The sequence below is a fragment of the Corvus moneduloides genome, chromosome 17 (assembly GCF_009650955.1).
Source record: "Corvus moneduloides isolate bCorMon1 chromosome 17, bCorMon1.pri, whole genome shotgun sequence".
In the NCBI taxonomy this organism is placed as follows: domain Eukaryota; kingdom Metazoa; phylum Chordata; class Aves; order Passeriformes; family Corvidae; genus Corvus; species Corvus moneduloides.
In genome coordinates this window covers 7,657,596-7,683,839 of record NC_045492.1, presented here as the reverse complement: position 1 = coordinate 7,683,839, position 26,244 = coordinate 7,657,596, and the positions used below count along the sequence as shown (strand labels likewise).

At 54.7% G+C, this 26,244-nt stretch overlaps 3 protein-coding genes and 2 long non-coding RNA genes across 9 annotated transcripts; 2 read left to right on the top strand and 3 right to left on the bottom strand.

The window, feature by feature from the left end:
• Positions 1-353: 353 nt before the first annotated feature.
• LOC116452462 (interferon regulatory factor 4-like) lies at positions 354-5,205 on the bottom strand. 2 transcript variants are annotated; one of them, XM_032127013.1, is made up of 8 exons: positions 3,268-5,205; positions 2,601-2,790; positions 2,323-2,399; positions 2,007-2,112; positions 1,644-1,745; positions 1,166-1,561; positions 935-1,053; positions 354-821 (listed from the first exon to the last, which is right to left on the bottom strand). In XM_032127013.1, exons 1-8 carry the CDS (start codon positions 3,499-3,501, stop codon positions 681-683), a joined length of 1,365 nt encoding a protein of 454 aa, XP_031982904.1. In that variant the 5' UTR covers positions 3,502-5,205; the 3' UTR covers positions 354-680. The 2 variants fall into 2 exon arrangements, with proteins under 2 accessions (XP_031982904.1, XP_031982905.1); XM_032127014.1 differs by having other exon boundaries at positions 2,359-2,399; positions 3,268-5,202.
• Positions 2,147-9,795, top strand: LOC116452466. Its single transcript, XR_004243505.1, has 3 exons — positions 2,147-2,296; positions 2,406-2,511; positions 9,432-9,795. It is a non-coding gene; the product is annotated as an uncharacterized LOC116452466 (long non-coding RNA).
• On the bottom strand, positions 6,370-13,183 carry DUSP15 (dual specificity phosphatase 15). Its single transcript, XM_032127015.1, has 7 exons — positions 12,865-13,183; positions 11,279-11,312; positions 9,291-9,373; positions 8,798-8,847; positions 8,093-8,167; positions 7,456-7,627; positions 6,370-7,284 (listed from the first exon to the last, which is right to left on the bottom strand). The coding sequence occupies exons 1-7, from the start codon at positions 12,883-12,885 to the stop codon at positions 7,072-7,074; spliced, it is 648 nt and encodes a 215-aa protein (XP_031982906.1). The 5' UTR covers positions 12,886-13,183; the 3' UTR covers positions 6,370-7,071.
• Positions 12,616-24,726, top strand: LOC116452465. Of its 3 annotated transcripts, none has more exons than XR_004243502.1 (3): positions 12,616-12,780; positions 14,826-15,011; positions 24,226-24,726. It is a non-coding gene; the product is annotated as an uncharacterized LOC116452465 (long non-coding RNA). The 3 variants fall into 3 exon arrangements; XR_004243503.1 differs by lacking the exon at positions 12,616-12,780 and adding an exon at positions 13,235-13,320; XR_004243504.1 differs by lacking the exon at positions 12,616-12,780 and adding an exon at positions 13,583-13,665.
• On the bottom strand, positions 24,490-26,244 carry PDRG1 (p53 and DNA damage regulated 1). Of its 2 annotated transcripts, XM_032127016.1 has the most exons (5): positions 26,067-26,241; positions 25,893-25,968; positions 25,538-25,612; positions 25,178-25,258; positions 24,490-24,866 (listed from the first exon to the last, which is right to left on the bottom strand). In XM_032127016.1, exons 1-5 carry the CDS (start codon positions 26,148-26,150, stop codon positions 24,784-24,786), a joined length of 399 nt encoding a protein of 132 aa, XP_031982907.1. In that variant the 5' UTR covers positions 26,151-26,241; the 3' UTR covers positions 24,490-24,783. The 2 variants fall into 2 exon arrangements, with proteins under 2 accessions (XP_031982907.1, XP_031982908.1); XM_032127017.1 differs by lacking the exon at positions 25,538-25,612 and having other exon boundaries at positions 24,497-24,866; positions 26,067-26,244.

Genomic DNA, 26,244 nt, shown 5'->3' with positions numbered 1-26,244 from the left:
TTCCCAAAACTCTGGGCGCAGCACGGGCCCCAGGAGCCCCATCACACCACTCATGAGGGGAAACTGAGGCACAGGTAGTGAGTGCCTTTAGGACAGGCTTCTGTGTTGCTGGGTCAGCAGAGCAGCTAACGGGCACCTCACTGCTGCCTTCACCCCTGCCAAGGGGCTGGGACAAGGGGCAGGACAGGTCTGGAGCCAGCGCTGGGGCAGGGGGTTGTCTCACGCTGTTTCCCTGTGGCTGGGGCTGAGCTGGCTTTGCCCACATGAGGCTCTGTCTGGCCCTCAGCTTCCCCAGCCACCCGTGCTCTGCTTGGACCAGCACCAGCCCCCCAAAACCAGAGCCAGCCCCCAACACCGATACGAAAACACAACCTTTATTTCTAAGGTTTGCTAATGGCGAGTCCTGGCAGCACAAGGTGCAAGGACAGAGCCAGGTCTGCTCCAGCTTGCTGAACAGGCACGCAAACAAATCCCACCTGGGGGACTCCTGGGGAATAAATACAGCAATCACAGGGGCAGCAGCATCTGCCCACCCCAGCTAACATCCATCCTTGTCTGGTCCCACACGCTGAGCACCCTGCACACTCTGCCTCGGGACATGCAGTTGGAGTGGTGCCGCGGGGATCAGAGCCTCCCACTCTGAGACTTTATGGCAACTGGGCTCTCTTCTCCCACCCAGCTCAGGGCTGGCAGAGCTGTTTGAGGACATGGAGAACGTGGCTGGAGGTGCCAGGGACGCAGGGCTGGGGGGAGTTGCAGAGCAGCGTCGGCCTCAAGCGCTGGGCGTGATGGAAGAGCTCCCGTGCAAACACCGGCTCCACCTGTGGAGGCACAGAATGATGGAGGATGGGCACAGGTCCGTGTCCCCACATCGCAATGGTCCCCATGCCTGGCTTGGGGGTACTCGGGGGTGCCAGCCCCAGTGGGTACTCACGTGAGCCATGATGAGCTTCTGGAAGGGGGGCCCAGCTCTGGTGGGGTATTCCTCCCCGAAGCACAAGTAGATCTGGTACTGGGGCATGAGCTGCCCGTTGCTCAGGTACTCCCGCACCTCTGCAAGACACCAACCCTGTCAGGGGACACGGGGTCCCCACAGCCCCCATCAGCCACACCAGGGCAGGACCTGCCCCTCTTCCTGAGAGCAGCAGGGACTCCCAGGACTTACGCTGTATGTACTGCTGTGTGTCCAGCAGCTTGTAGGTCTTCTCCCTCTCCAGCTTGTTGGGCCAGTTCTTGTGTGGGGCCAGTGGCCCATTCCAGTACACCCTGCCCTGGCACTGGCGCTTCATGAAGACCCCCTCAGGTGCTACCCACAGCAGCACCCCGCGCTCCAGGTGAGGCAGGAGTCGCTCCAGCACGTCGGTCATGCAGGCCACGTGGCCATGGCCGCTGAGCACCTGCGGTGGAGGGAACTTTATCTGCTCCATGCAGGAGGGGCCGTAGAGGTGCTCGCTGTCGGCCGGCACAGCGCTGGTGGTGATGCGGCAGCCCTCGGCCGTGCGGGTGGTCACCTCCTTCACCAGCACGTCACAGTAGTACAGGCGGATGTGGAGCCAGCAGTCTGGGGCAAGGGGGAGGTCAGTTCATGGGCAGTCTGGCTTGGTGCAGCCACCCAAGGCACTGCCCGCCAGCGTGGCTCCTACCTGAATTGTTGACATCCTCCACAGGGAGGTAGGACTGGGGTCCAGGAAGAAGCTGGCCATGGGTTGGGTTCCAGCCATAGAAGACTCCCCTCACAAGGCACCCTGGACCAGGGCAGAGATGAGGTGGCGAAAGGACATGGGCAGTTACCCCAATGGCTCCCAGGCACTCTCCTGGCCCAAGGCCCTGGGCCCGCACTTCCCACTGTGTTTGCTCATTATTGGGCCTCATTATATCCCCTAAGGGCATGGCTTTGCTGGGGTAGGGTGGGAGTCGTCAGCCCCTACCTCAATCCCTGCAGGATCCTGGCAGAAGTGTGTGCTCCCTGCCCCCAGCCTTATCCCACTGAGAGGGACCCTCCTCACCTCGCTCAGTCAGATGGGCAGAGAGCCGGGGCTGTGGAGACACGTGGGCAGTCTCCAGCACGTCCTTCTGGCTTTCCTCCTTCTTTGGACTCCCCACGATGCTGCCCTGGGGGGAGGAGCAGCTTTGGTGAGGGCTGAGCTGGCAGTGGGGGATCCTGAGCCAGCTCCTGCCTCTACCATGAACCAGCAGGTCCCCTGCCTGGGTCTGGCAGCTGCGTAGCACAGGGGACCCTCACCAATGCCCCGTGGGGCAGATGCAGGCAGTGTGCAAGCAGGGGAGCAGCTGATGGGTGAGGGGGGGATTTGAGGGTCCCACCTTCTCCCCTGCCTGGATGGCACAGGGCAGGCTCACCTGCTGGTCCTCACTGCGTGGGGACTGTGTGTCACTGTCCTCTGCAGAGAGCAAGAAAGAATGGATGAACCCCTGGCAAACGGCAGGAACAGCCCCAGGGAAGACAGCCGGCTTTCTGGGACACCCGGAGAGGAAGAGGAGCAGGGAGGAAGGGTAATGTCTGTGGGGCATGGGGCTTGTACGGGCATGGTTCAGGTATCAACCCCACATCTGGCACAGGAGGAGGGACGGCAGGGACATACCTGCATCACAGGTTCTGTCAGTCACGATCTGGTACACCTTGTAAGGCTCGGAGATGTCCAGCTGGCTCCGCTCGGGCACCTCCTGGAAGTCGGTGCTCTTGTTTAGGGCGCAGCGCAGCCGCGTCTTCCAGGTGGAGGGGTCAGCCTTGTCCGTCCCTTCGTGGTACTTCCCCTTGTAGACGGCCCAAGCCTGAGGGACACAGGGTGCCCTGTGCTGTGGGGGCTGCCACAACCTGGCCCCCGGCTCGGCTGTCCAAGGGGGTCCACCGGAGCAAGAGTTCACCGGGGCTGAGGGGGCAGTGGGGAACGGGGGCTGTGTGTCCTGGGGGGCTGCGGGAAAGTGGCTGGCGCGGGGTCCAGGGGAGCACACGGATCTGGGCAGCCGGGAGCCCCCGGAGTGTGCACGGAGCTGGGCGCTGTGTCCCAGGGGTGCGCATGGAGCCAAGTCCTAGCGCTGCGCACAGAGTGCCCTGTAAGGTGCACATGGAGCTCGGCTGCACGGAGCTGGGTGAGGAATTCCGGGGTGCGCACGGAGCTGGGCAGTGGGGAGCCCAGGGCAGTGGGGAGCCCAGGGCAATGGGGAGCCCCGGGAGTGCACACGGAGCCCGGGGGTCAGTCCCACGGGCGCTCCCAGGGCCGGGTGGGGGCTGTGGGGAGCCCAGGGTACCTTGAAGAGCGCAGCATCCTCCTGCTGCCGGTAATCCTGCTTGGCTGCGTGCTTCCAGGGGATGCGGAAGAGCGTGCGGTGCCGGTTCTCCCAGCGCAGCCCCGGGTACTGGCCGCTGTCGATCTGCGCGATCAGCCACTCCTTCAGCCGCATGGGCGCCCCCGGCTCCGCCATCGCGGCCCGGCGGCGAAACCGAAAGCGGCTCCGGCTTTCACTTTCCCTTTCCTGGCCCATGCCGCCGGCTCTGGCTGCCCCACGGCGGAGGGGACGGTCTTAAAGGTTTTTTTCTGCTCCACTTTTCCCCGCGCAGCAGCGTCAGACATCCGTGTTCAGGAAAAAGTGATGTCGTAATTGAAGGTTACAGCACTGGCAACAGCCGGAGCTGGTGCCTCCGGGAGGGACCCCCCAGCAAAGGCATCCCCGAGGTTTCAGAACCTCACAATGTGCGCACCCATGTACACCAATGGTGATTTTAGGCTCTTCCCTTTGTTCATTGGCTCCTGCGGAGCCTCTGGGTGATCGACCCGCACCCCGGGACGTGCCCTTTGTTAGGCAAAGGGGGGGCGCCCATTCCCGGCTCTTGCCTGGGGCTCCAGCCTTTTCCTGCTGTGCAGAACACAATGTGCAGCTCGCACTGATAATTTACATACCGAGAGACCTGCACGAAGTGTATTTCTTAACACAGGAAGCCTGCACTCGCGGGACAGGGGCAGGCACATTGCATCAACGGGAGAGGGGACAAGGTACCAGAAGGCACGCGGAACTCTCCTGCACCCCTCCCAAGAGCTTCCCCTAAAACTGTCAGGACTCCCACACGCTCCCCAAAGGCAACAAGGGACCCTACTCCCTTGTCTTCCTGATTTGGGGACCCGGACATGTCCCAGCCCCAGGGGCTTTGTCCTCCCGTGGGACCAGCTGCTCACTCCATGGGTGTGGGGAGCTGCGGGGAGCTGCGGGAACAGCACGGGGTTTCCAGGGTGGTGTGTACAGTCACATGTCCCCATACCTCATATCTCAAATCTCTCCTCTGCTCTAATGCTCACATCTGCCTCGTGGGGCTCTGGTGCTGAGTCGAACGGGAAACGGGTGGGAAGGGCGGATGAGCTGTGCCAAGGGCTGCCGGGACCGGGATGAGAGCCTGACACATCCTGCACCAGCTCCCTACTGGCCCCCAGCAGGGCAGGGGCTGGGTCACTGGGCCACCCTGAGGTGACACTGGTGTTGGTTCCTCCATCACTGCTGCAGAGCCCCATGTCGCTGTGCAGGGAAACCCAGCTCCTCTGCCTGGCTGCTGCCCCCCAAGTCTCCTTTTGCAGTCCCCCAGGTCTCCTTTTCTGCTCTGAGTCAGAGAAAGTCACCTCTCGCCGAGAGGAGAAGTGAAGTGCCTGAGAGCTGCTGGGGCTGCAAAGTCTCCAAATGAATAATCAGTGGCAGAGAGCCAAGTCCTGGGCTTTCCCAGAGGATGTGAGGACAGGGAACAGCCACGTGGCACAGAGGGCACATGGGGCCACACGGGGTGTACGAACGAGCCCAGCTGGCAGGGGTTTTCTCTCCTTACTGAGCCTGTCCGGGACCCCTTTGTTGCGAAGTGAAGCCCAGGCACCCCCTGTGCCCCCCATCTGGGCGAGCTGTGGGGCCACGTTCTGGGAAAAGGGCCTGGGACTGACCAACAGAGGATCCACATCAGCCCTTTCTGCCTTGGGAAGCAGAGAGATGGCAAGGAGTCACTGCACAGCCTCCCAGCGGCTTGCACTGATTACATCCAAGGCCGGGAGATAATCGCATCCGCCGGCTCCTTTGTCAGCCCCAGCCTGGCAGGATAAGTTTTATCGGCCGGCCGGGGATTTCACGTGGCGTGGCGGCCGCCTGATGACGCAGGACCCGGGGGATCTGATTACCCGGGCATCAGTGAGGATACTCAGGAGCCAGATTCCCCACTGGATTCCTCACCGCGCTTCTCCCTGCACAGGGAAGCTGAAGCTGCCTAACCCTTAAACTTTTCATGCCAAAATGAGCTTCAAAAGGAGTCAAACATTAACTCATAGCTAACCCTGCCCTTGCCCGGGTTTTTCCAAGCTGCGCCAACCAGATCTGCCAAAATAAATACATTTTGCTGTGCTGTGAAGCTGAGCTGGAGGGGCCAGGGCCCCGTGTGATTTATGGTGGGAACAGGGGAATGAATCCCTGGGTGTAAACACCTTGGTATAGGGTGTCCCAGTGTGAGGGGGTGCAGCTGTGCATGGGGCACGTGTCCATCCTGGGTGCATGGTCCTGGGCCGCGGGGCTACCGCCCTGCTGGGTGCTGGGGGGCCAAAGGGTGCTGGAGAGCCTGGCGTGGGGGCGAGGGCATGGGGAGAGCACCCTGGAAGGAACTGGGAGGAGAGTGGGATCCCACAGTGGATGGTGCAGGAGCAGTGAAGGATGATGCACCCCTGGTTGTTCAGTTTGCTCAGTATCTACCCAGAGAGGCTGGAGCTCCCAGTCTGCCTGGGTCACCCCAAGACAGCACCCAGCCCAGCAGGCAGATGTTGGCAGCAGGAAGGAACCCTGGTCTTGGAAGCTTTGTCTCCTGAGGGATCCCTTCCCCCTAGGAGAGTGGTGGCAGGGATGAGGGGGACCCTAGAAACATGCTCTGAGTCCCAACAGGGACAATGCTGATGACCCAGCTGGGCATCCTCAGAATCTTTCCCACCTGGAACTCTGCTCCAGGAAAAGGTGCAAATGGGACAGGTCTGGGACTTGTGATACTCGGCTGGTGCCAGGCTCCCAGTACTCCCAGCAGCTGGAGCCAGCAGTCTCCTGGACCTGGTGCTCCTGGATCCAGTGATTGGAGAGGCTACAGTGAAAGAGGTTCCAGGTGAGCTCCCATCTGCTGCTCCCAACCTCTCCTGGAGCAGAGCTTGTCCCCAGAGAGCCCTGCCCTGCCACTCACATTTCCAGCCTCCCTTGTCACCTTCCCACAAGGCAGGAGGGTGAGCCCTGTCCAGGCATGCCAGTGTCCCCAGCCCACTCCAGAGAGCGGCCAGCAGCAGCTCCAGACCTGTCCCGTGCTGGCACCTTCCCCCTTGGCACCCCCGTTTCAACCTGGCCATCACAGGGGAGTCAGACCACAGAGAAGGGTGTTTATTACTGGGGGACATAGAAAGTCTTTAAGCAAAATGGCTTAAGGCTCTGCTCTAGTGAGGTCTGGCCAGGTTAAATGCTTGGTTCCCACCTGTTACAGATTGTGCCCTGGGATGGGTGGGAATGGGTTGCAATGGATTCCTAAAGCTACAGTGCTTGCTCAGGGCTTGTGCTTGGCCAGTCTGGAGCTGGACCCTTGCCTGGGAGCCTGTGGCATTACCTGCTGGTACACTGCTGTGTCGCTGCTCCCCAGCCACCTGGATGCTGGGAGCTTGTGCTGCTGGTGGGAAAACCGCTCTGAGGGGAGCACTGGTTCTCCCGTGCACCCTGAGGCCCATGCAGTGGGTACCCAAGTGCTACACCTGGCAACACCTGGGTACTGGCTTGTGGCAGAAGAGACTCCGTGTTCTGCCCCAAAAAGGAGCCCGCAGTGACCCAGGGGCAGAGACCCACATCCCCAGCACACCAGATGTGAAGAGGATGAGCCCAGCATGTGCTGCAAAGCCCAACAGTGTCCATGAAACCTGCCCAGAGAGAGGGTGGCACATTCCCACCCCAGAAGAGAAGAAGGAGCTGGGCTTTGTGCAGGTTTCTGCCCACTGCTCCCTGTCCCACTCTGTTGCATCTCCTTCCTCTCTCCCAGGCTGTTGGGTGATTCTCACTGCTCTCCCTTGACTTGGGTCACTTCAGACAAGCCGGGATGCAGGAGAAAGTCCTCTTCACCCGCAGCAGGAAGGGACTTGTGCTCCTCATGTCTCTGGCTCTTGGGACCAGTCCTTGCACAGCTCCCTCTGTCCTGGATGTTCCTTCTCTCCCTGCTGGCAGCAAGGCCTTTATTTCTTCCTCGTCATTGAAAGGGGACATCCCATACCTCTGCTTCAGGTGCCTGCGGACCTGGGGAAGGAGCAAGAAGTAAAATAAGGAGCTGGTTTACAAGGGCAGGTCCAAGCCTGCCAACAAGGGGAGCAGGGAAGAAACTGAGTCCCCTCAGGACTTGTCCTTGCTCTGAGACCCATGGCAGGCTCAGCCACGGAGCAGAGCACAGGTGGCAGAGGCTTGTCCCACCTTGCGGGCTGCACTGCCACCGAACTCAGACAGCTGCTGCCTGAAGCCGGGGTTGGGGTTGGCGACGGGCCGGATGGTTCGGATGGCATCCAGCACCTCCTGGCAGCTCAGCTCCGTGACAACCATGACATAGGCAACGACCACGGTGGTACTGCGGGAGATGCCAGCAAGGCTGGCAAGGGAAAGTGCAGAAGGGCTGGGGTTAGTGGCACACCCTGACCCCATGCTTGCCTCTTCCTCCACCCCTTTCCCTCAGATATTTCAGTTCTTCTTTTCCAAGGACTTGCTCTCCCAGAGGCCTGAGCCCTTCCAAGGTCCTGGCCATCAGTGCCTATAAATATCCACTCCTCTCCAGGGAATGGGAACAGCAGCCACTGCCTGGCTGCCTGCCCCAAACTCCCGCTCATCCCGCGCACTCAGCTGCAGCAAAAAGCTGCCCCGGCTCCAGGACTGCCTGAATCCCACTGGATTTGAGTCACAAGCCGCAGCCAAGGGTGGATCCTGGGTGGATCTATTGGCACAGAGCCCTCTGGCACAGGCTGGCTCTGATCAGGGGTTGCAGCTAAAGTGAGGGGCTGGGGGCTGTATCTGCTGAGCTGGGGGGACACAGCAATGGGGACAGGGGAAGAAGCATTACCAGTGGACAAGGCAGTTCCCTCCATGCAGGCGACACTGGTGGATAAAACTGATGCATTCCTTGAAGTGCCTCTTGCTAGCAGGAAAAATAAACCAGACAGAATAAGAACTTCAGGGGTGGAACAGCATTTTTAGCTACAGGCAGAGCAGCCCTGCATGTTTGAGTTGTTTTAGGGGATCTGCCAGCCACTGCTGAGACCTGAGAAGCTCAGTGCTGTTTGCTCCCAAGGAAAGGTGGACTTGCCAGCTCATTCTGTGCTGGGGACACAGAGGGGGACACTGTGCTGGGGATGCACAGGGCTGCCCTGTGACTTGTGTGACTCATGCTGGGGCAGTGGGACGACGGCTGCTCGGCTGCTCGTGCCTCCAGCCATGCCTGTGCCCTCAGCTGGCTCCACAACCTTTATGTGTTCTCCCCTCTCCAGACACTTCCCAGGGGGATGCTTGCTGCTCTTCTCCATGGGTGCTGCAGAGTGGCTGCCCCTCACCTCACCCCAGGGCTCATACCCTCACAGCAGTCACTGAACAGGGATGCTGTTGGGGTCCAGAGGTGGTCCCCTGCACTGTGGCATCACATCTCCAGCCTGTAGGTTGCTGTGCTTGAGGAGCTGGAGGCAGCACATTGAGGGCTTGAGAAGCTGTGAGCCCTCACCTCTGGTCACCCTCCTGCCTCCCCGCACATCCCCAGCAACCCCAGGGTACTCACATGTTGGCTTCAGGGGTGTCAGGCAGGGGGATGCGGAGGTAGGTAATGTCCTGGAAGACAGAATAGGAAGAGGGAGAAGCTCAGGCACTGCAGCCAGGGTGTCATACATGGTCAGAGTGGAGCTGGCAGTGCCTTTGCTCCTCGCCCACAGCTGCCTGCAGGGTTTTGCTCCCCCCACACAGCACCCCCCTGCATGGGGATGGGGCCACCCTCTCCCTGGAGTGAAGGGCAGGGCAAGGGGAGACCAGCAACTCGTGGGAGGGGATGGGAAACAAGAGGAGTCTGGAGAGCTGGAAATTGTTTCCTGTCAGCGTTCAAGGACGGGTTATAGCCACAAGACAGCCAGTTTCCCATGCCGGGGGCCACCCAGCTCCTCTGGGATCTGTGACCAAGGAGAGGTGTACATGCCATGGGATGCTCAGAGGGGGAAGGAAGATGCAGCATGGAAGGAGCTGCAGGAATCTACACGGTGACTTCTGATGCAGGACCCTACCTTCAGCAAGGGCTGGGGGGATTCATGGATCGAAACAATGTGGGTGATCTTGTTCCGGCTTAGCTGCTCCAGGTCTTTGGCATCTGAAGGATAAAACTAGATATCAACGTGTATTCATTTCCTACCCTTCTCTTCCCACAGTGCTCCCACCCTGCTTCTACAGCCAGCCAGCACAGAGAGCCTTGCTCCAGCAGATCAACTGCATCCCACCCCCACATGCAGCAGTGCAGACATGGGCAAACATGGAAACCTGGAATGCCAATCCCATGATCCCAAACCAGAGGCCTCTCCCTGATCCCTCGTCCTTGCTGCTCATGCTGATTGAACGCACAGAAACGCTCTGAATCAGCAGGCAGTGTCCCTCCTGCCTGTACTTGTCCCCACTTGGGAGGAGACCTGTGCCCTGCCCACACCTCCTTGAGCAGACACATACGTAGCACCCGGACTTGCTGCAGCCTGAGAGATCTGCTTTATCTTGTGAACTATTGAAGTGGAGTTGCAGCAATTTGTATCAACTCTAATTTTCTGTAGAAAACACCTGGGCAGTGACTTGCAGTCTTCTCTGCAGCTGTGTGGACAGAAACGGGGTGTCCTTGGCTGTTTGGGGCAATGCCCTGCCTCTCACCAATTCTTCAGCATTCTGGCTGTGATCCTGGCCTCTGGTCTAGCACAGCAGTTGTTGCACAGGGAGGGGAGCGTGCTTGTCTTGCTGAGCAGCTTCCGAGTGTCTCCCTTTCATGCCACAACCAGCAGATGCTGCAAACGAAGCCAGAGAGGAGGGGAAACATTTCCCCATCTCATTCTTTTGCATTTCTAAACTTTCACGCGGTGTAAAACCTTGGCTCAGGAATCCAGCCCGTGATGTGCTAATGGCATGATGTGAATTTTAATAGGAGTGAGTCTCAAGGGAAATGCCCTGCAGGGGAGCTGCGCTCTGTATGGGGAGGGAGATGGATGGGGACTCTTGGGGGACTCACAAAGCACCCGCTACTTTCCCATCTGCCTTGGAAGGCAGTGACAGCAAGGGGTGACACTGGAATCAAGGCTTACCAGGGCTGAAAAAGGTTCCAGTTGGAGAAAATGTCTCTGTGAGCTTAATGTTGCAGGCCTAGAATCTTGTTGTCACCCTGGATTGCCTGGCAGAGTGATAAGGGATGTTTGGATGGCATCAGGCCTAGGCCCCACAGCAGAGGCTGGTCACAGGAACCCCCCTGATGAACCTGGCAGCTGGGTGCCCTTGTCCCTCCGTTCCCAGCAAGCCACAGCCCACCCAGCCCAACCCAAAGTGCTCCATGGGGCACTGGGAGGACAGGGCTGCCACTCCAGTGACATTTCCTTAACAATTCACACCAGTGGTTTTAAATTTCCACAGCACTTACAGAAGGAACCAAGCTCACAAAGGAGCCATCAAGGAGGCAGGAGTACTCATAAATGCTGGTTTGTCATGGCAGATGCCAACACTTGGTCATTAACTATCCCCTGACAATGAAAACCCCTTAAAGTAGTGACTTGGTGTAAGAAGGGGTGACTGCCTCTGGGAAATTCCCTTCTGAGGGTGGGCAGCCCCCTCTGGCATCTTCTACAGCTGCAAAACTGGGGAGCATCACCCTGAAGTGCCCCAGTCCTGCTCCCTTGCATCCGTGTGGCACCACCAGCTCCTCTGCTCCTGGCACAGGATCCATATTCCTTCCTTGGTTCCTTTCCCCCACGTATCTCAAGAGCTCAGGGCAGCTGTTAAATAAGGAAACCATGCAAAGGCAGGGGGTCTCTGCCTTGCTTTTCCCGCAGTGCCTTCACTCCCACTACTGCCAACCCAAACTGGGTGAGAGAGCAGAGCAGGCCATGGGTGCAGGCAGAGCAGTAGGCGCAGGCAGGGTGGTGGGTGCAGGCAGGATGTCAGGCAGCGTTTGCAGGCAGGGAGACACCAACTCAAGCAAACCCCACTTCTCAGCTGGAGAACATCTCTGCAGCAGCTGGGTTCCACTTACCAACAAAGTTCCCAAGGTAGAGGCCGGGAAGGATCTGTGGGACACAAGGGAAAGTGGCAGTGTGAGCAGTGACCTTGTGCTGTGGTACCACTGTGGGACCCCCGCTGGGAAGCAGTGACCTTGGTTGGAGGGGCCAAAGTCCTGGCATTGACATGACCATCACCAGCCCCAGGGCAGGAATGGTGCCAGCGCAGCTGGACCTGTGCATTCCCAGGGCTGCTGCTGCACTGGCACCCAGGATGTGGGGCTGGATGTAGCCCCGGCACCTGCAACAACCTGGCACTGCACTCTCAGGGGTGCTGGGAGCCAGACACAGCTTTATTATGCTCCTCTTGTTTATCATCAATAAATCTTTCGTTGGGGTTTATTACCTGAGCTCAGCAAGTTGCACATACACCTTTGTACAGCCTTGGACTATACCCGTGACCCGTGGAAGCCCTGCTGCCTGAGGGACGGGAAAGCAACAGGCACAGAGAAGCTTGCAGGGGATGTGGTTATCCCCCTCCCAGCCCCAAGCTCTGCTCCCCTCACTCTGCACTGCAGGAAGCCCATTTCTCACAGTCCAGGCACAGATTGCTCTGGACACCGTGCTTTCAGCTCATTTCCCCTGGGAAATTCCACTTCTCATGATGAAAAGATAATTACTTGACAAGGCCCCTGTTAACAGCACTGCAGATGCAGAAGCAGGACACCTTGCAAACCTTCTCAGCCAGAGCTATTTTATATTCTCCCTCACTCACTGCCTGGGCAGTGAGTTCAATCCTGTATCCAGCCAGTTCTCCACCAGCTTCTCCCTGCAGCAATATTTGGTGCCCTGGGCAGGCGGAGGTGATTTTCACCAGCACAGCTGGACTCACACTTGTCTCACTGCTCACATTTGGAAACGCTTCCCTCGATTGAACAGCTTAAAGAAGGGTTTTTTTTTTTTTGTGATTCCTGCGATTTTAGATCAATTTCCTATCGACGGGGGGCCTTTAACTCACAGCTGCGGCACTGAGAGGAGCGGGTGGGAGAGCACTAGTTAGCAAGGGCAGCTCCCAAGGGCAGGACACTGAACCATGAATAAACAGCATGTGCCTGTCCCCAGCACCCTGCTGACCCGATCCTCAGAGGAAAAAACGGGGCAGCATATAAATAAAATAGTGCCCATCCCCTCTGCCCCGTGATGCTGAGCCCCATGCCCAGCTCAGGCCCGCTGAGCACGGGATACGAGACCAGCAGACTCGAGGTCATACAGGGCTCCCAGCGTGTGCTTGGCGCTAGTTCCTTGGGATTAAAGGTGTTGGGAAAGGTTCCCCCCTTCCTTGAAGGAACTCGCTGTGACCCCTGCCCTCCACACCCCCCTAGCAGCTGTCGGGACGAGTCCCAGCGCAGCGTCCCTGCCTGTTTCACCTCCAGTTTGCTCTGCCGGCAGATAAACAAACTGCCTGAGAGCCGAGCCCTGTGCCGGATCCAGTGCCGGCAGGTGAAACGCCGCTTGGCACGGCAGAGGCAGCTGCCAGGTAAGGGTCTCCCACCTCCGGCACCGGACGAGCCGCCCGGGCATGGCCGAACTGCAGAGCAGCCGCCCCAGCGCTCCCCGTTACCTGGCTCATGCCGTTCCCCATGGCCGACGGCGGGCGCCGGGGGTGGGGACGGGGCGCGAGTGTCCTTGTCCCCAATGCTGCCGTCTTCCCCGTCCCCGGCCGCAGCTGCCGTCTCCGCTGCCTGGTCGGGTTCCCGTCATCAAGTGCTTGGCTCCCCCGGGATCGCTGCTCGTTCCCAGAGCGGCGAGGCCGAGCCGGTGGCTGTGCCGGGCCAGAGGGGATCGCTGCCGCCGTCCTCCGCGGCTCCTGCCGAGGCCCTTCCCCTGCTGCTCCGGCGCTGCCGCGCACCGGCTGCTGCCTGGCCGGGAGCAGACAAAGAAGGAGAAACTCCCCCCCTGCGCCGTGGCGTGGGAGCACGGGGCCGCGCTGGCTGCTGCCTGTCGCCGCTGCCCGCGGCCGCACAAGGCTGCACTGTTGGGAGAAGAACAAAACCTTTGTCCTGCTCCATCAAGGAAGGTCTGTGCGCCCACGCGGCGAAGCGCCCCGGCAGCACGCCCACCCCTGCATGCACCATACCTATCCCTGCCCTGCCCGCAGCGTGTCCACCCCTGCTCGCACCGCGCCCACCCTGCCCGCTCCGTGCCCATCCCTGCCTCCATCACACCTCCCCATGCCCTACCCGCTCCAAGCCCACCCCTTCCCGTGCCCACCTGCAGCCAGGTGCCACTGGATCCCTGCCCTGCCCGGTGGGCTGCGGGAGCGTCCTGAGGACTCCGCAGAGCCGCAGGATGGGCAGCGCCAGCGAGGACCAGGGCTGAGGGGTTCCGCACCAGTGCCTGTCCCCGCCAGCCCGCAGGGAGGGTGAGGGCGGGGGGTCCCGGGGAGTCGGGACAGGGCGGGGGGATCGGCCCGGGGGCTGTGGGGAGCCGTGTGGGGGTGCGGGTGCCGAGAGCGCCCCCTGGCGCGCAGCCGCGCCGTTGCCATGGGGACGGGCGCGTGCTCCGGCCGCCCTCACAGGCGGGCGGGGGTCGCGGCCCGGCCCGGCCCGGCTCCGAGCGCGGCCCGGAGGGTTCCCGGTGGGCTCCCGGCGGGTTCCTGGTTCTGTATCCCAACTCCTGCACATCCCCGGCGCAGCATGTTAAGCCCCATACACTCCATGTGCAGGGCAAGGACCTCCCACCCCCCAAGCCCTCCCACCGTGTATGGGGAGTATGGTTGGTATTTATGGGCAGGTTCAGATGCTGCAGGTATAATAGAATTAATTCGGTTGGAAAAGACTTCTGAGATCATGGAGTCCAACCTATGACTGAACACCACCTTGTCGACCAGGATACTGGGTGCCACTCCAGTCTTTCCTTAAGCACCTCCAGGGAGGGCGATTGCACCAGCTGCCTGGGCAGCCCATTCCAATGTATAAACACCTACAGCCCTTTCCCCTCCTGGGCCATATCTCCTGCAGCACAGCAGCTAAGTGGGATGTGATCCCACTGGGGAGCCTTAGCCCTCACCAGGTGTGACATTTGAGCAGCCTGGTCTAGTGGAAGCTGTCCCTGCCCATGGCAAGGGGGGTGGAACGGGATGAGCTTTTAAGGTTCCTCCCAACTCAAACTAGTCTGTGACTCTGTGAAGGGAGGTTGAAGGTGGATCGTAACACTGGGTTGACCAGTGGTGGTTGAGGAGTGCTGTGGCTGAGCTGCTGCAAGGGTCACTGTGAGCAGTTGTCTGCCCCTGGAGAGGGGGGTGCTGGCTGCATAGGAAAGCTGCAGTAAGAATGGTAGAACATGGATTGTAAGATTTGCTCTGTTCGAGCTCCCAGTGCTCATGCAGAGAGACAGAAAATTGAAACTGATCCTCTTCGTCCACAAAGAAAAAGCAGGTCTCAGTGGTATCCATATTTATTTATTTTTCCTCTCAGAATATGTGGTGCAGTTGATCCCCAGAAGCTTCTCAAGGGCAATTAAAACAAGTCATACTGTGGGAGCATTTGTTGTGCTGAATCTTGTATTTCTCTTTCTACCCAGCTGAGTCAGAACAGCTGCTTAGCAAAGGATCTGAAGAGGTTTCGGAAGCAGTTAGAAAGGGAAGCGGGAAAGCCTGAGGCAAGAAAATGTGCCTTTATTCTGAAGACCCTCAAAATGCCTTCAGAGTACTATTTGTTTGTGGAAGAATTTTGCAAGAATCCTGGCATCACTTGGGTTATGAAACTGGTAAGTGTGTGCTCTCCCAAAGAAAGTGAGAGATGAATGAATGCCTTCATTCTTCAGAGGGAGAGGAAAATATGCAGGAAACCCACGGGAAGAATTGGGCAGAGGAAGGTGACATGGAGCAGCAGCGCTCCTGGCCAGGTTCCTGATCAACATGTACCATTGAAACGCTGCTTCTTGTGTAAGAGTTTATTTCAGCGGCTGAAAGTCAGCTCAGTTTATTTGCAGAGCCAAAGTTAACTCGGTGGTGAAGGTATAAAGTGCAGAGCTCTGTGTGGAGGAACAGACTGTTCTCCCAGGGGTTCTGGCTGTGGGGTTATGGTTGAGTTCATGCTCTGAAAACTTTCAGTTCAGCTGCAGGTGTGCAAGAAGGTGTGTGTGTGTGTGTGTGTGTGTGTGTGTGTGTGTGTGTGTGTGTGCAGGGCAGGTGGCTAATTGGGCTTCTGGTTAATGAGCATTAGGGCAGCCCCCAAAGACGGAGCTGTGAAAACATCTGCTTGGATTTAGGGCAATCCCATTCTGTTAGATGTCAGCTGGTGCAAGTCTGGTGTAAACTTACTGGGTGGGATTCCATCCTGAGAATTTGAAAAGATTATGGGAGAATCCATTATCACAGAATCCTGGAATGGTTTGGGTTGGAAGGGATCTTAAAGTTTATCTCATTCCACCCCCCTGCCATGGGCCAGGACACCTTCCACTAGACCAGGTTGCTCAAAGCCCAGTCCAGTTTGGCCTTGAACGCTTCCAGGAAGGGATATCCATTACCATTCTGGAGTTCAAGTTGAGGTGGATTTGGTTGGTATGAACTTCTCTCTGCCCTGCAGGTAGAGAAGAGCAGCCTTATGCTCTGAGTCAGGTTTGTTCCCCCAAACCTGCTGCCTGTTTGTTCAGCTGCCTGGAGCTGTGCTGAACGTCAAAGCTTCCACTTCAGCCAGTGATCTGGGCATTAAGGAAAAACTGTGTTTCCTTTAGAAATCATGACAATACCATGTGACACTGAGAAAGGCCTTGCCAGTGCCAGAGGATTCAAGCCATTTAACATCCTAAGTGTTGTGCTGTGGTGCATAATTAAAAACACACCCCTGCGAGTGAGCAGTCCCTCTATTTTGTGCAGCAGGTCTGGTGAGGAGGCTGGGGACAGGAGGATTTGTCTTACCCTTGTGAGAAGCGACTGGGAGGTAATTACGCAAACTAACTCGTGAATTACAACCAGGAGGATAGCAGCTCTACAAATGGGAACGTGTTAATTGGCAACAAACCCCTTATATTAAGCTGATTTTATGCCCCACAACCTCAATTAACATGGTAAATAGCCAGAACACAGTAAATAAGGATATATGAAAAGCCTGTGATTACTGAAATTGTACCAACAACTTAAATAGATTGTGGCTGACCTCAAAACTTGCAGGCAAGTAAAAATAAACTCCACGTTAGTCTTTCTGTTGGTCTGTGTTCTGGAGCAGCCCTGTGTTGTGATGTCCCGGGTTGCCCCCTCCCACACTCAGAGGCAATAGTAGGTCAGGATGTGCCCAGTGCCACAGCCTGGGGCTGGAGGAAGCTGCGCCTGGGGAGCAGTGTCCTGGGGAGCTGTGCTCCTTGGGTGCCTTATCTGGGCCACTCCTCACCCCCTCTTATGCAATGTGCAGCCTAGGCTGTCTTCAGGATTTTTCTGCTCATTTGCCGTAATTCCCCAACATCTTTTTTGACTTTCCTGTTTAATTAAGTTCTTCTGTAACATACACAAATTTAAAATGGGACTTAAAATTCCCAAGAACATATGTTGCGTTACGTATATTTCTGGAAGCATGTGACAGAGTTTGTTTTTTGGTGCTGTGGGAGTTCCCCATAGGCTGCCTGCTCTGCCTTTCCTCCAGGAATCCTCCAAACACAAATATGAGGGGGTTTTTGTTGGATCTCCCTGCCCCCATAACCTTAAATAAACATGCTTGCACACGAACAGCTGATGAATCTGGTTATGCAGGTCTTCTGCACTGAAATTCTGGAAAACTGCAGGAAATGCAAATGTTAAAGCCACTAAATCTGCTGTTCCATCTGTAGGTTGGCAAGTCACAAGGTGGGGGAATGTTCTGAAAACTGAAATATATAATTGTTGGAAGAAGGTGGGAATGACAGTCTTTTCTTTGGGAATATCCAACAGGAATTTTATTCTTTTGCTCGTTTTTCATCCTCTCCTTCTGCCAGTGGCTTGGTCTGTTTTCCTATGCCCTCCTTCTGCAACATTCCTTCACCATTCTCCAGGGCAACAATAATGGTTTTTACAATGGATTTTCCCAAATGGCTGGATACTTTCTCTGGGATTTGATTTTTTACACTTCATGTACATATTTATATATAAACTTCCAATCTCATGTGCATCTAACACTAGGCAGCAACTGAGTTATATTATCATATATATATAATATATATATGCATGTTTTATAATATATTTATACTATACATTCTTTGGGTGGTCCTGCACAGGGCCAGGAGTTGGACTTTGATCCTTGTAGGTCCCTTTCAGCTCAGGATTTTCTATGATTCCAGCAGGGTAAGAAAAGGGCTGTGCAGTTCTACTGCTTGGTATTAGATGCATCAGATGAACCTTGTCACTTCCAACTCCTGCAAACACCTACAGGACTCGGCTGGCCCATCTCTGCTGCTGTCACCCTGTCTCTCTCCAGTCCTTTTTCATTGGAAAACTGGTGTTACCAGATCACTGGAAATGTCACTTTGACAAATCAGCTCAGCAAAAAGCTGAAATGTCACTCCCAGTTTTACTGTTAGCGGTTGAATTTTGGCAGCCTTTCTTCTTCCTTGGGTTCACAGAATGTAAGGACAGGGTGATTCATGGGAGAGAACTATTTGATTTTCAACGTGTCACACTTGCTGCTGGATTGAGTTTGATAGCTTTCATTAGATTAACACATCTTCCCAAAAGGTATGCCACCTCAATTTGATGGTTTAGGAGACAGGAAAATCCATCAGTTCTCTCTGTGAAAGTTCAGCAGAGTTCATGCTCGCTCTGAATGATCAAAAGCCTTTCCAGAGTGCAGGTGCAGCAGGCTGCCTTGGGGGAGGGTGCGCCGAGGTTTGGAGACATGGTGACATGAAGATCTTGTTCCAAGCCCCCTGCCATGGGCAGGGACACCTTCCACTAGACCACGTGCTCCAAACTCCATCCAACCTGGCCTTGAGCACTTCCAGGGATGGGTGTTAAAACCCACATTTGAGTGGTGAATGAGGTTCTTGTTAATAGATCCCTTGGGGTGAATTAGAGTGAAATGACACTGAGTGACTAATGTACATATATGAGGCAGGTTTGTTTTAATTTAAAAGAAAAGGAGGCATACAGCTGTTTGGCTTGTTTTCTATTAAAATATAAAAATAACACGAAGTGAAAAAGTATGGGAAAGGAAGAAAGAAAGAAAGGTATCACCCCCCACGGATCCAGTGATGAGATTTGATCATTGCAATTTCAGTGTCTGTGGTCTGCATGATGGTCATGATGGTTCATCATTAGGAGCCCACACAACTAAGACTTCCAGGCGTTATACGTGTTCAGTCTTAGGGGAAATGCCTCAATCCCTCCCTTGGGGGGTTTTACACTGTCAGATGCAGCTGTGCCTTATAGAGAGGGAGGAAATGGGTATGATAAAAAACATTACCCCGCCTCTGCAGGATCTGCTTCTTATCAGCCTTTTCCCTTATCTGATGCAGTAACACTTTGTCTATGTGGGTTATCTGGGAAACAATAGATCGAAGGGCCCAGCTGATTTATCTAAGCAAACTTAGGTTTATCATAACGGGGAATTCACAGCTTCTCTGGGCAACCTGTGCCATTGCCTCACCTTGACCTGCAGCACTAGCTCAGGGCAGTTGTTCTTTCCTTTTCCATTACTTGTTGATTACTTCTGATTTTTACTATTTTTGGTCAGACAGCATCATGCAGTGTTGGACTTCAGCTCAGGTGGCTGAAGAATGGGTTAATAGTTAGGGACGGACAGGGAAAATAATTGTCGCTGGGGCACAGAGGACTGTCAGAGTGAGAATAGCATATTTGCTTGTTCAGTGTCTGTTTGTCTTGGATCTTTATTTCATCCCAGATGTTCCTCTCACAAATGTGGCAGCACAAAAGCCTGCACCTGACTGATCCTGGCCCGGGAAGGGGGACACGCTGCCTGCAGGCTATTCCAGGCTGCTTGCTGTGGGATCTCTGGCAGGTGCAGGTGAGCTGACCTCACCCTGCCAGCTGCCACGTGTGCTACAGCCACTTAACTGTGCTGCCTCCTCTCCTGACACACAGCCAGGTGACTTCTTCCTTGGTGGCAGCTTTGGGCATAAGGCTGGGCCAGCCTTCTGTTTTAATGTTGCTTTGTGCATCTCTAAGGTGGATCTTTTTTGCTTTAAACTCAATAATGTTCTGGTTAGTGCACTCCTGAGAGGTAGATGTAGCTTAGCCCTTCACTTCTGAGACCTCAGAGGGACAGCAAGGTTGGCATTGCTGCACACAGCTGTCACTGTTAAGCTGCCTCGAGGTGGAAGATCAGAGAAAGAAGGAGAGAGAGAGGGAGGAAGGAAAAAAAATTAAATAAGTTGTCAGATTCCTCATGAATCTGAGAATGGTGTTTGAGCATAATGGAGGATGGTGTTGAACTTCCCATTTTATGGGCTGCTCCCTTCTATAAATCTCTCTTGTCAGTAGGGAAAGGAGAGTCTTTGCAGCACCCTGATAGCAGGGAGGATGTCGATTGCTGCTGGGGAACTTCTGATGGAGACCTGGGGACTGTTTTCTTCTGTAGCTGTAGAGCAGTTAAGCCTGGAGAATTTAACTGCTGAGTGCAGTTGGTGGCCCCAACCTTCTGGTCTCTGGTCTTTTACTCAGAATTCTTGATGGGCTGTGGAGATTATGATTGAAAACAAATCACATGGACTAAATGCGGGGTCATCCTTTGGGAATGACTTTCTGTAATTGTTTGGATGTCTCAGGGCTGCAGGTGGGTGATCAAGCAGCCTGGACAGCGCCCAACTCCCAAGTGTGGGACAGGGCCAGTGGAGGTTCTCATGGATATGGACAAGCACTTTCATCCAGTGTTCAGAAGGGGATTAGCAGTGACAAACGCTACTTTGAGCTCCTGGGCTGTGACATCGCAACCCATCAGGATCTGAAGCCCTCAATGTGTTATTAAGTAGACAACGGGTTACAGTGTCAAGTCAGCTGCTGGCCCTGGGACAGGGGTGTCTCGTGATGCTTCTGCACCTTGCAGGTAGGGGTTTGCAGGCTGAGAGTGAGCTGGTGTGGTGCTGCAGGTGAGGTGTACTGTGAACTGGTTACATGAAGGAAGCTGCTACCTGGAAGGACACAGCTGCTTTTACTCAGAGTATCAAGTTTTTCAGCTGGGTGCAGCAGCACCATATAACTCTGTCAGATCTCTAGCTCTGTGTTGTGAAACCCTGCCAACTTGGCTATTTCTGGAAGATGTTCCCCTCCAAGTACCAGCAAATCACAAGCATCAGAGCACTTGCCAGAGATGGAGGGTTATGATCATCTCTCCTGCTTAAGTATCCCACAGCAGTGCCCCATCAGCACTGATAAACCTCCCCCCAGAGTGGTTTGGCTGCCAGAAATGAACATCACCAGCTCCATGGTGCACTGACTGAGATGCAGGCCTGGAACTGAGGGTATTTAAAACAACAACAACAAAAAGCCCCTTTAAAACAGAATTTGACTCCGTTGTTTTAGTTTGTCTGTTTTTTAACACAGGTTTTCTCCCTGGTTAAGTGAAAAATACTTATCAGGAAATTCAGCTGAAAGTCTCAGAAATTTATCTGCTACATTTGCAATGCAAGTATTGCAACAGCAGGAACCCGAGAACACAACTGATTTGTCATTACAAGAGTTGAGAGAAACAGAAACAGCAAACTACTACAAAAATGACAAGCAACAATACAATTATTATTCTTTCAGCCTTAGTCATTAAAGTGCAAGCAGAACCATAGGTAAGGCAGTTCCCTTAGATGTGACTTAAGTTGATGGTGCTCTAACTGGTCACTGGTATTACTTGTTACAGCACTGTGTCCTGTCAGCTTCAGCCCAATATTTCACGTGGTGCCACTGGGAACAGTTTTATTTCAAATGAGCAAATAAATTCAGCTCAATTCTGGTCTGGGATAGCTCTAATGTGCACAGTCTACTCCATTCACAGCCTCAAACAAAACTACTGCTAAGGCAGGCTGCAGGGAAAGAGCTGGAGTAACTTCAGTTAGCCAGGAAAGAAATGAATTGGAATGAAAGTCCTCGTGCTGGAAACCTGTTCTCTGCAGACACCCACATCTGCAATTAAAAAGGGTTAATGCTCATCCTGTGAATCTTACTGCTTCAGCATGACTTTATTTTTCACTTTTCTTTCTGGAAGCCAAAGGGATTTTTTTTTTTTCTTTAGTTTCATCAAGAACAGGAATAGAAACTTTGCAACAAGCTCAGAATGTTCTTTGGCTCAGCACATGGGAAAGAGATTTAGGGTTGGATTTCCTATTGCTTCACACTCACTCCTGCCTGCTAGCAGGGTAATGATTTTGTGGGCAGGCATTTTTCTTAATGAACCATTGGCAAAACTGCCTGTTTCTCCCTAATTTAGTGTTATATCTCCTCAGCTGGGTTCTGGAGGTAAACACTTCACCTTCCGCACCGCCAGCTGCCAGGGAGACTCTGAACTCAAGTTCATGTTCTGAAAGACCCACTTTGCATTGTGAACAGGGAGAGCAGGGGGGTGAAGATGTTTATCACTGTCTGAAGGGTTTTGTTAGAGTGTTTGGGATGGATGGTCTGGTTTCATGATTTTATTGGCAACTGATCGTAATCCTCTAACCTTCATAGTGATTAAATGATGAATATCCAGCAGCAGAGCAAAGTAAGGAAGCATGTTGCCCCTCCAGAGTGGGAAAACAAGGCAGCATGGGGCTGCCAAAGGACTGGAGCCTGTGTTGGAGCCAGGACTTGCACAAGAGCTCTCTGTCAGAGGTCCTTGTGCACTGTGCCCCCCACTCGTGCTGCTGCTGGAGTGCTGTGTTCCCAGTAGCTGGTTTTGCAGCATTTTGTCATTGACTTTACAACTGCTAACCCCAGATATTAATAGCAGAGAGATGTCCCCTGCTCTCAGCAGTTCAGCTGTGTCCCTGGTTGTCTGGGAGTTGATTCCCGCATGCAGCTGGGGAATTGTCATTGCTCAGGTACTTCAGTCCGTGGGTTTGATGCCGTAGGCTGACAGGGAAAGAACAGCATGTTGGAGGGTTTGGCCTGGTCTGGAATGACAGGCCTGTCAGCAGAGGGGGAGATCTGGGTGTTCTGGCGAATGAGAACATCATAGCAAACACACATTTAGGTGTAGAACTCATCCAGTGCCGGCAGGTGCCCTGCTCAGTCCTGAAGCTGTCGGCACGTCCGCAGGAGGGGAGCACACATCCTCACCAGAGTGTGCAAGCAATTAGGGGATTAGGAGACCAAAAGGACCAAATGTTTTCCAAAAATGACTCTCTGCAGTCGCTGTGGTGACTGCTTATTGGGCACTTTCCTGAAGCTAGTTGTGTATTTTACTGATAGGAAGCAGTGCTTGGATTCTCCACGCTTGGAGAAGCTGACACACATTGTACTTTTTGCCATGCACACCTCAGTGTGTCTACAATCACCTCTGGCTGTGGATTCTAACAAGCAACACATGAGCACAGCATCACCTGAAAGTGAAACATCACCTCGCCTCTACAGGCAGGAAGAGGAAGGTGATGTGTAACTTGCCTGCTCATGTTTTCATTGTGGCTGCTGTGAAGAAACAACTGAAGCAGCTTTTCAGGAATCTCTCTGCATAGCAGAAACTGTGGTGCTGATCCCAAGCTTGGAGGGAGAGACCCTCATGGATGAAGTTCACTCTCCCCTCGTGTTGGGCAGCAGCAGCTCCCACTTCTCTCTGGATACCACAGGCTCAGTACAAGGCACTGGCTCCCTTGCTTCTGAGAGTTTCCCAGTTTGGAAGCTGCAGTGGGCTGGAATGAGGTATTTCAGCTGACACAGGGATGCTTGGCTGCTCAGCTGGCCCTCTGCACTGCAGAGCTTAGTTCTGTTCCGTGTGAGAAAACAAAGGGGCTAAACACATTCTGCACAGCAAAACAAAGCTTTTAGGGCAGGCAGGCACCTGATCCTCCTCCTGCTACTACTATGGAAACATGTCAGAGCAGAAAACCTGTTGCCATGAGACTGTAAAAATAACCCTGCCATCACATTATGGAGACATGGACTGGCTGCACCACACGGGTTATGTAAGAGCAGCTCCAGCACTGAGATGTGGCACTGTGAGCTGCTTCTTGCTCCCACGAGACAAGCAAGCTTCTGAAAAAGCTCCAGGCAAGACAGTTTAGGTAGTAAGTCAGTTATTTTTAGTCTGTGTATCTGAAATGTAAGCCTGAAGTGGACAGAGACACATTTAGAGTATGTAGTGTCAGCAGCAGAATTTTAAAAGTTAGACCAAGCAATGGCAGTTGGGCTTTTTGGTTTAAAGAAATCACACCTCAGAACTAAGGGGTCTGATACAGGGTATTTTTTGGAACTCTGTGTAATTTGAAGCGTGTTTAGAACTGGCCAGGGCAGGAGAAGGCCTTGCTAAGTTGGAAGGTGGTCAGGGAGCCAGGGAAATGGTGGTGCTGTGTTTGAAGTTCTCATGGCTGGGGAAAAGGAAAGAGAGCAAGGGACCAAGCCCAGGGACCAGGCCCAGCTCTGTTACTCTTGCAAGATTTGGCAGAACAGGTGAGCAACCTCAGGGTTGGAGAAAGGACAACAGTCATGTTTACAATTCTTAAACTCTATCCAGAAATATCTCTAGAGAAGTTCAAAAAATTAAGGGCTTGGCTAGACCCAGACACTTCCCTGTACGGAGAAAAAAATCAAACTCACTGTAGTCCTGTACTAATTATCACTATTTTTTTAAATCTTATGCTCTTGACTAAGTTAAGCAATTGGGGGAGCACATTCAAAGGGGGGAGTGCAGAAAACATGAAATTTTAAAACCTTTGCAGAAACTACTGCTGGTTACATCAATTGTCCTTTTACTACAAGACAAAGTCAGTGACTATTCCTGCTCAGCTCTCCTCAGGCTGTTTAAAATATACCCAAGTTTTATCCCTTCATCTAGTCCTGAAAGCCTCATTTCTGTCGTCTCTTGCCTTCCAACAGTGGAACATGTTTTCCCATCGAGACTAAAAAGATGCTGCCTCCTGCCCCTCCCTACACATCCTAAGAGATTCCTGACATGCCTCAGATGTACAGCTTTGCTTTGTTTGAGTGCAACGGGTGTGCACAACTCCTCTTCTGTGCTTCAGGCATGTGGAGGATTCCCAATCCCTCCTACTCCTGTTCCCAACGTGACAAAGGACCAGCTCTGAAGCCAAACCCCAGAAGAGCTCATATAAACCCCCAACAAGGAACATACACATGGAGTCAGGAATGTCCCACTGCTCCGATTTTAATGATCCCACTTGCACCCCAGCCATGGGCCTTTGCCCAGCGCTGTATCCAGCATGGTTCTGCCACCTGAGTTCCAGCACAGAGCAGGAAAGGGTTTGTGATCCAAAGAAACTGCAGTGTTGTAACTAAGGAGCAAAACGATTCCCAGGGCCCTCACCTGGGTGGGCTCTGGACACACCAATGTCCTGTAAATCCCAAGGACTGTGGCTACTGAAGCATGAGCCCACAGTGACAGCCAAACACGCTGTGACAATGGGCATGGCCACCTCAGCCCTCCAGGATGCGGTTGATGAGCTTCATTTCCTCGGCAGACATGGGATTCAGGTTAAACCCCTTCAGCTCAGGTTTACCTGAGAGAAGACATTGGAAAAAATCAGGATTTTGCCACAAAAGAAGTGAAGCACTTCATGCTAAACTTGAGAGGGGCTGTGGGGAGGGCAGGGACAGCCCTGGAAGCCAAAGTGGGGTCACCCTAGCACAATGTCAGAGGGGGTTTAGGGGTGGGGGATAGCTCCACACAGAGACAGACAATGCTGCTGGGACACGCAAAACTGGTGGAAAAGAGGCTGCAGAAGCACACGGAACTAAGGAATTTCTGGAGCCTTCTGATGCACGAGTGGGCTCCCAGGCACTGAGCAAGGTCCAGAGTGGGAGCGTTTACCTTGAGCTTCATAGAGCCGGTTGACCTTCACACGCAGCTCTTTCCGGAGGTTGTTTATCTCTTCATCCAGCTCTTCCTGGTCTGGAAGAGAGGCGGGAGTGAGGAGGACTGTGGTGGGCTCTGGGATGAAGGCTCAATTTCCCGGGAGGGTCCCACCCTGCCCTCCACCACCCGTGGGGCCGAGCAGCTTCCACATGTGCTTCCCAGGGCACAGCACGGGCCAGAATCAGCCTCTCGAGAGGTATTGGGCACCTCAAAGCCCATCCCTGGGCAGAACTCCTTTAATTTAGCCAACATCTTGTTAATTACGGTGCTTATTAAAACGCTTATAGCTACACAGAATCCTCGGGGTGACCTCACCCTGCAGCAGCATCTCCCGGGTCTTCGCCTTCGGCAACTCGATGAACATGCTCCCGAAGCAAACCATGGCCTTTTCTGGGGGAGAGGAGGGAAGGGAAGGGAAGGGAAGGGAAGGGAAGGGAAGGGAAGGGAAGGGAAGGGAAGGGAAGGGAAGGGAAGGGAAGGGAAGGGAAGGGAAGGGAAGGGAAGGGAAGGGAAGGGAAGGGAAGGGAAGGGAAGGGAAGGGAAGGGAAGGGAAAGGAAAGGAAGGGAAGGGAAGGGAAAGGAAGGGAAGGGAAGGGAAGGGGCTGTCAGCGGAGCCGCTCCCCGACCCGCGGCCACGAGGTCACGGTGGGCGCAGCCAGCCCGGCCTCACCGTCGGGCTCCGGGTCCTTTTGCAGCGCCCGCAGGGCCTCGCGGTTCCGGTTCCGCTTCACGTCCAGGTCCACGATCTGCAACGGGAGCGAGAGAGGCAGGAGCGGCCGCGGCTCGGGGCTACCGGCAGCGGGACAGAGCGGGGCGGGGGAGGCCCGCCGGGGAGGGGTCGTACCTGCTGCCGTGCCGCCAGCACGTCCTCGGCCAGCTCCTCCACCTCGGCCAGGTAGCGCAGCACGAAGGCCGGGTCCCGGGCCATGGCGGGGCCGAGCGGGGCCGGCACCAGGGCCTCCACCGGGTCCGGTCCGGGTCCGCTGCCGTTCGGCTCCGGGCCACAGCCGCAGCCGCGCAGG

What these genes read in the sequence shown, in the direction of transcription:
- LOC116452462 (XM_032127013.1), bottom strand. Translation starts at nt 3,501, where the DNA reads ATGGGCCAGGAAAGGGAAAGTGAAAGCCGGAGCCGCTTTCGGTTTCGC. An exon ending in CCATCCAGGCAGGGGAGAAG is followed by an intron (nt 2,113 to 2,322) that starts GTGGGACCCTCA and finishes TCCTCCCCCCAG; the next exon opens with GGCAGCATCGTGGGGAGTCC. An exon ending in CACACAGCAGTACATACAGC is followed by an intron (nt 1,054 to 1,165) that starts GTAAGTCCTGGG and finishes GGTGTCTTGCAG; the next exon opens with AGGTGCGGGAGTACCTGAGC.
- DUSP15 (XM_032127015.1), bottom strand. Translation starts at nt 12,885, where the DNA reads ATGGGGAACGGCATGAGCCAG. An exon ending in GACACCCCTGAAGCCAACAT is followed by an intron (nt 8,168 to 8,797) that starts GTGAGTACCCTG and finishes TTTTCCTGCTAG; the next exon opens with CAAGAGGCACTTCAAGGAAT. An exon ending in GGGAACTGCCTTGTCCACTG is followed by an intron (nt 7,628 to 8,092) that starts GTAATGCTTCTT and finishes TTCCCTTGCCAG; the next exon opens with CCTTGCTGGCATCTCCCGCA.
- PDRG1 (XM_032127016.1), bottom strand. Translation starts at nt 26,150, where the DNA reads ATGGCCCGGGACCCGGCCTTCGTGCTGCGCTACCTGGCCGAGGTGGAG. An exon ending in TGCTGGCGGCACGGCAGCAG is followed by an intron (nt 25,969 to 26,066) that starts GTACGACCCCTC and finishes CTCCCGTTGCAG; the next exon opens with ATCGTGGACCTGGACGTGAA. An exon ending in CCGGGAGATGCTGCTGCAGG is followed by an intron (nt 25,259 to 25,537) that starts GTGAGGTCACCC and finishes CCTCTCTTCCAG; the next exon opens with ACCAGGAAGAGCTGGATGAA.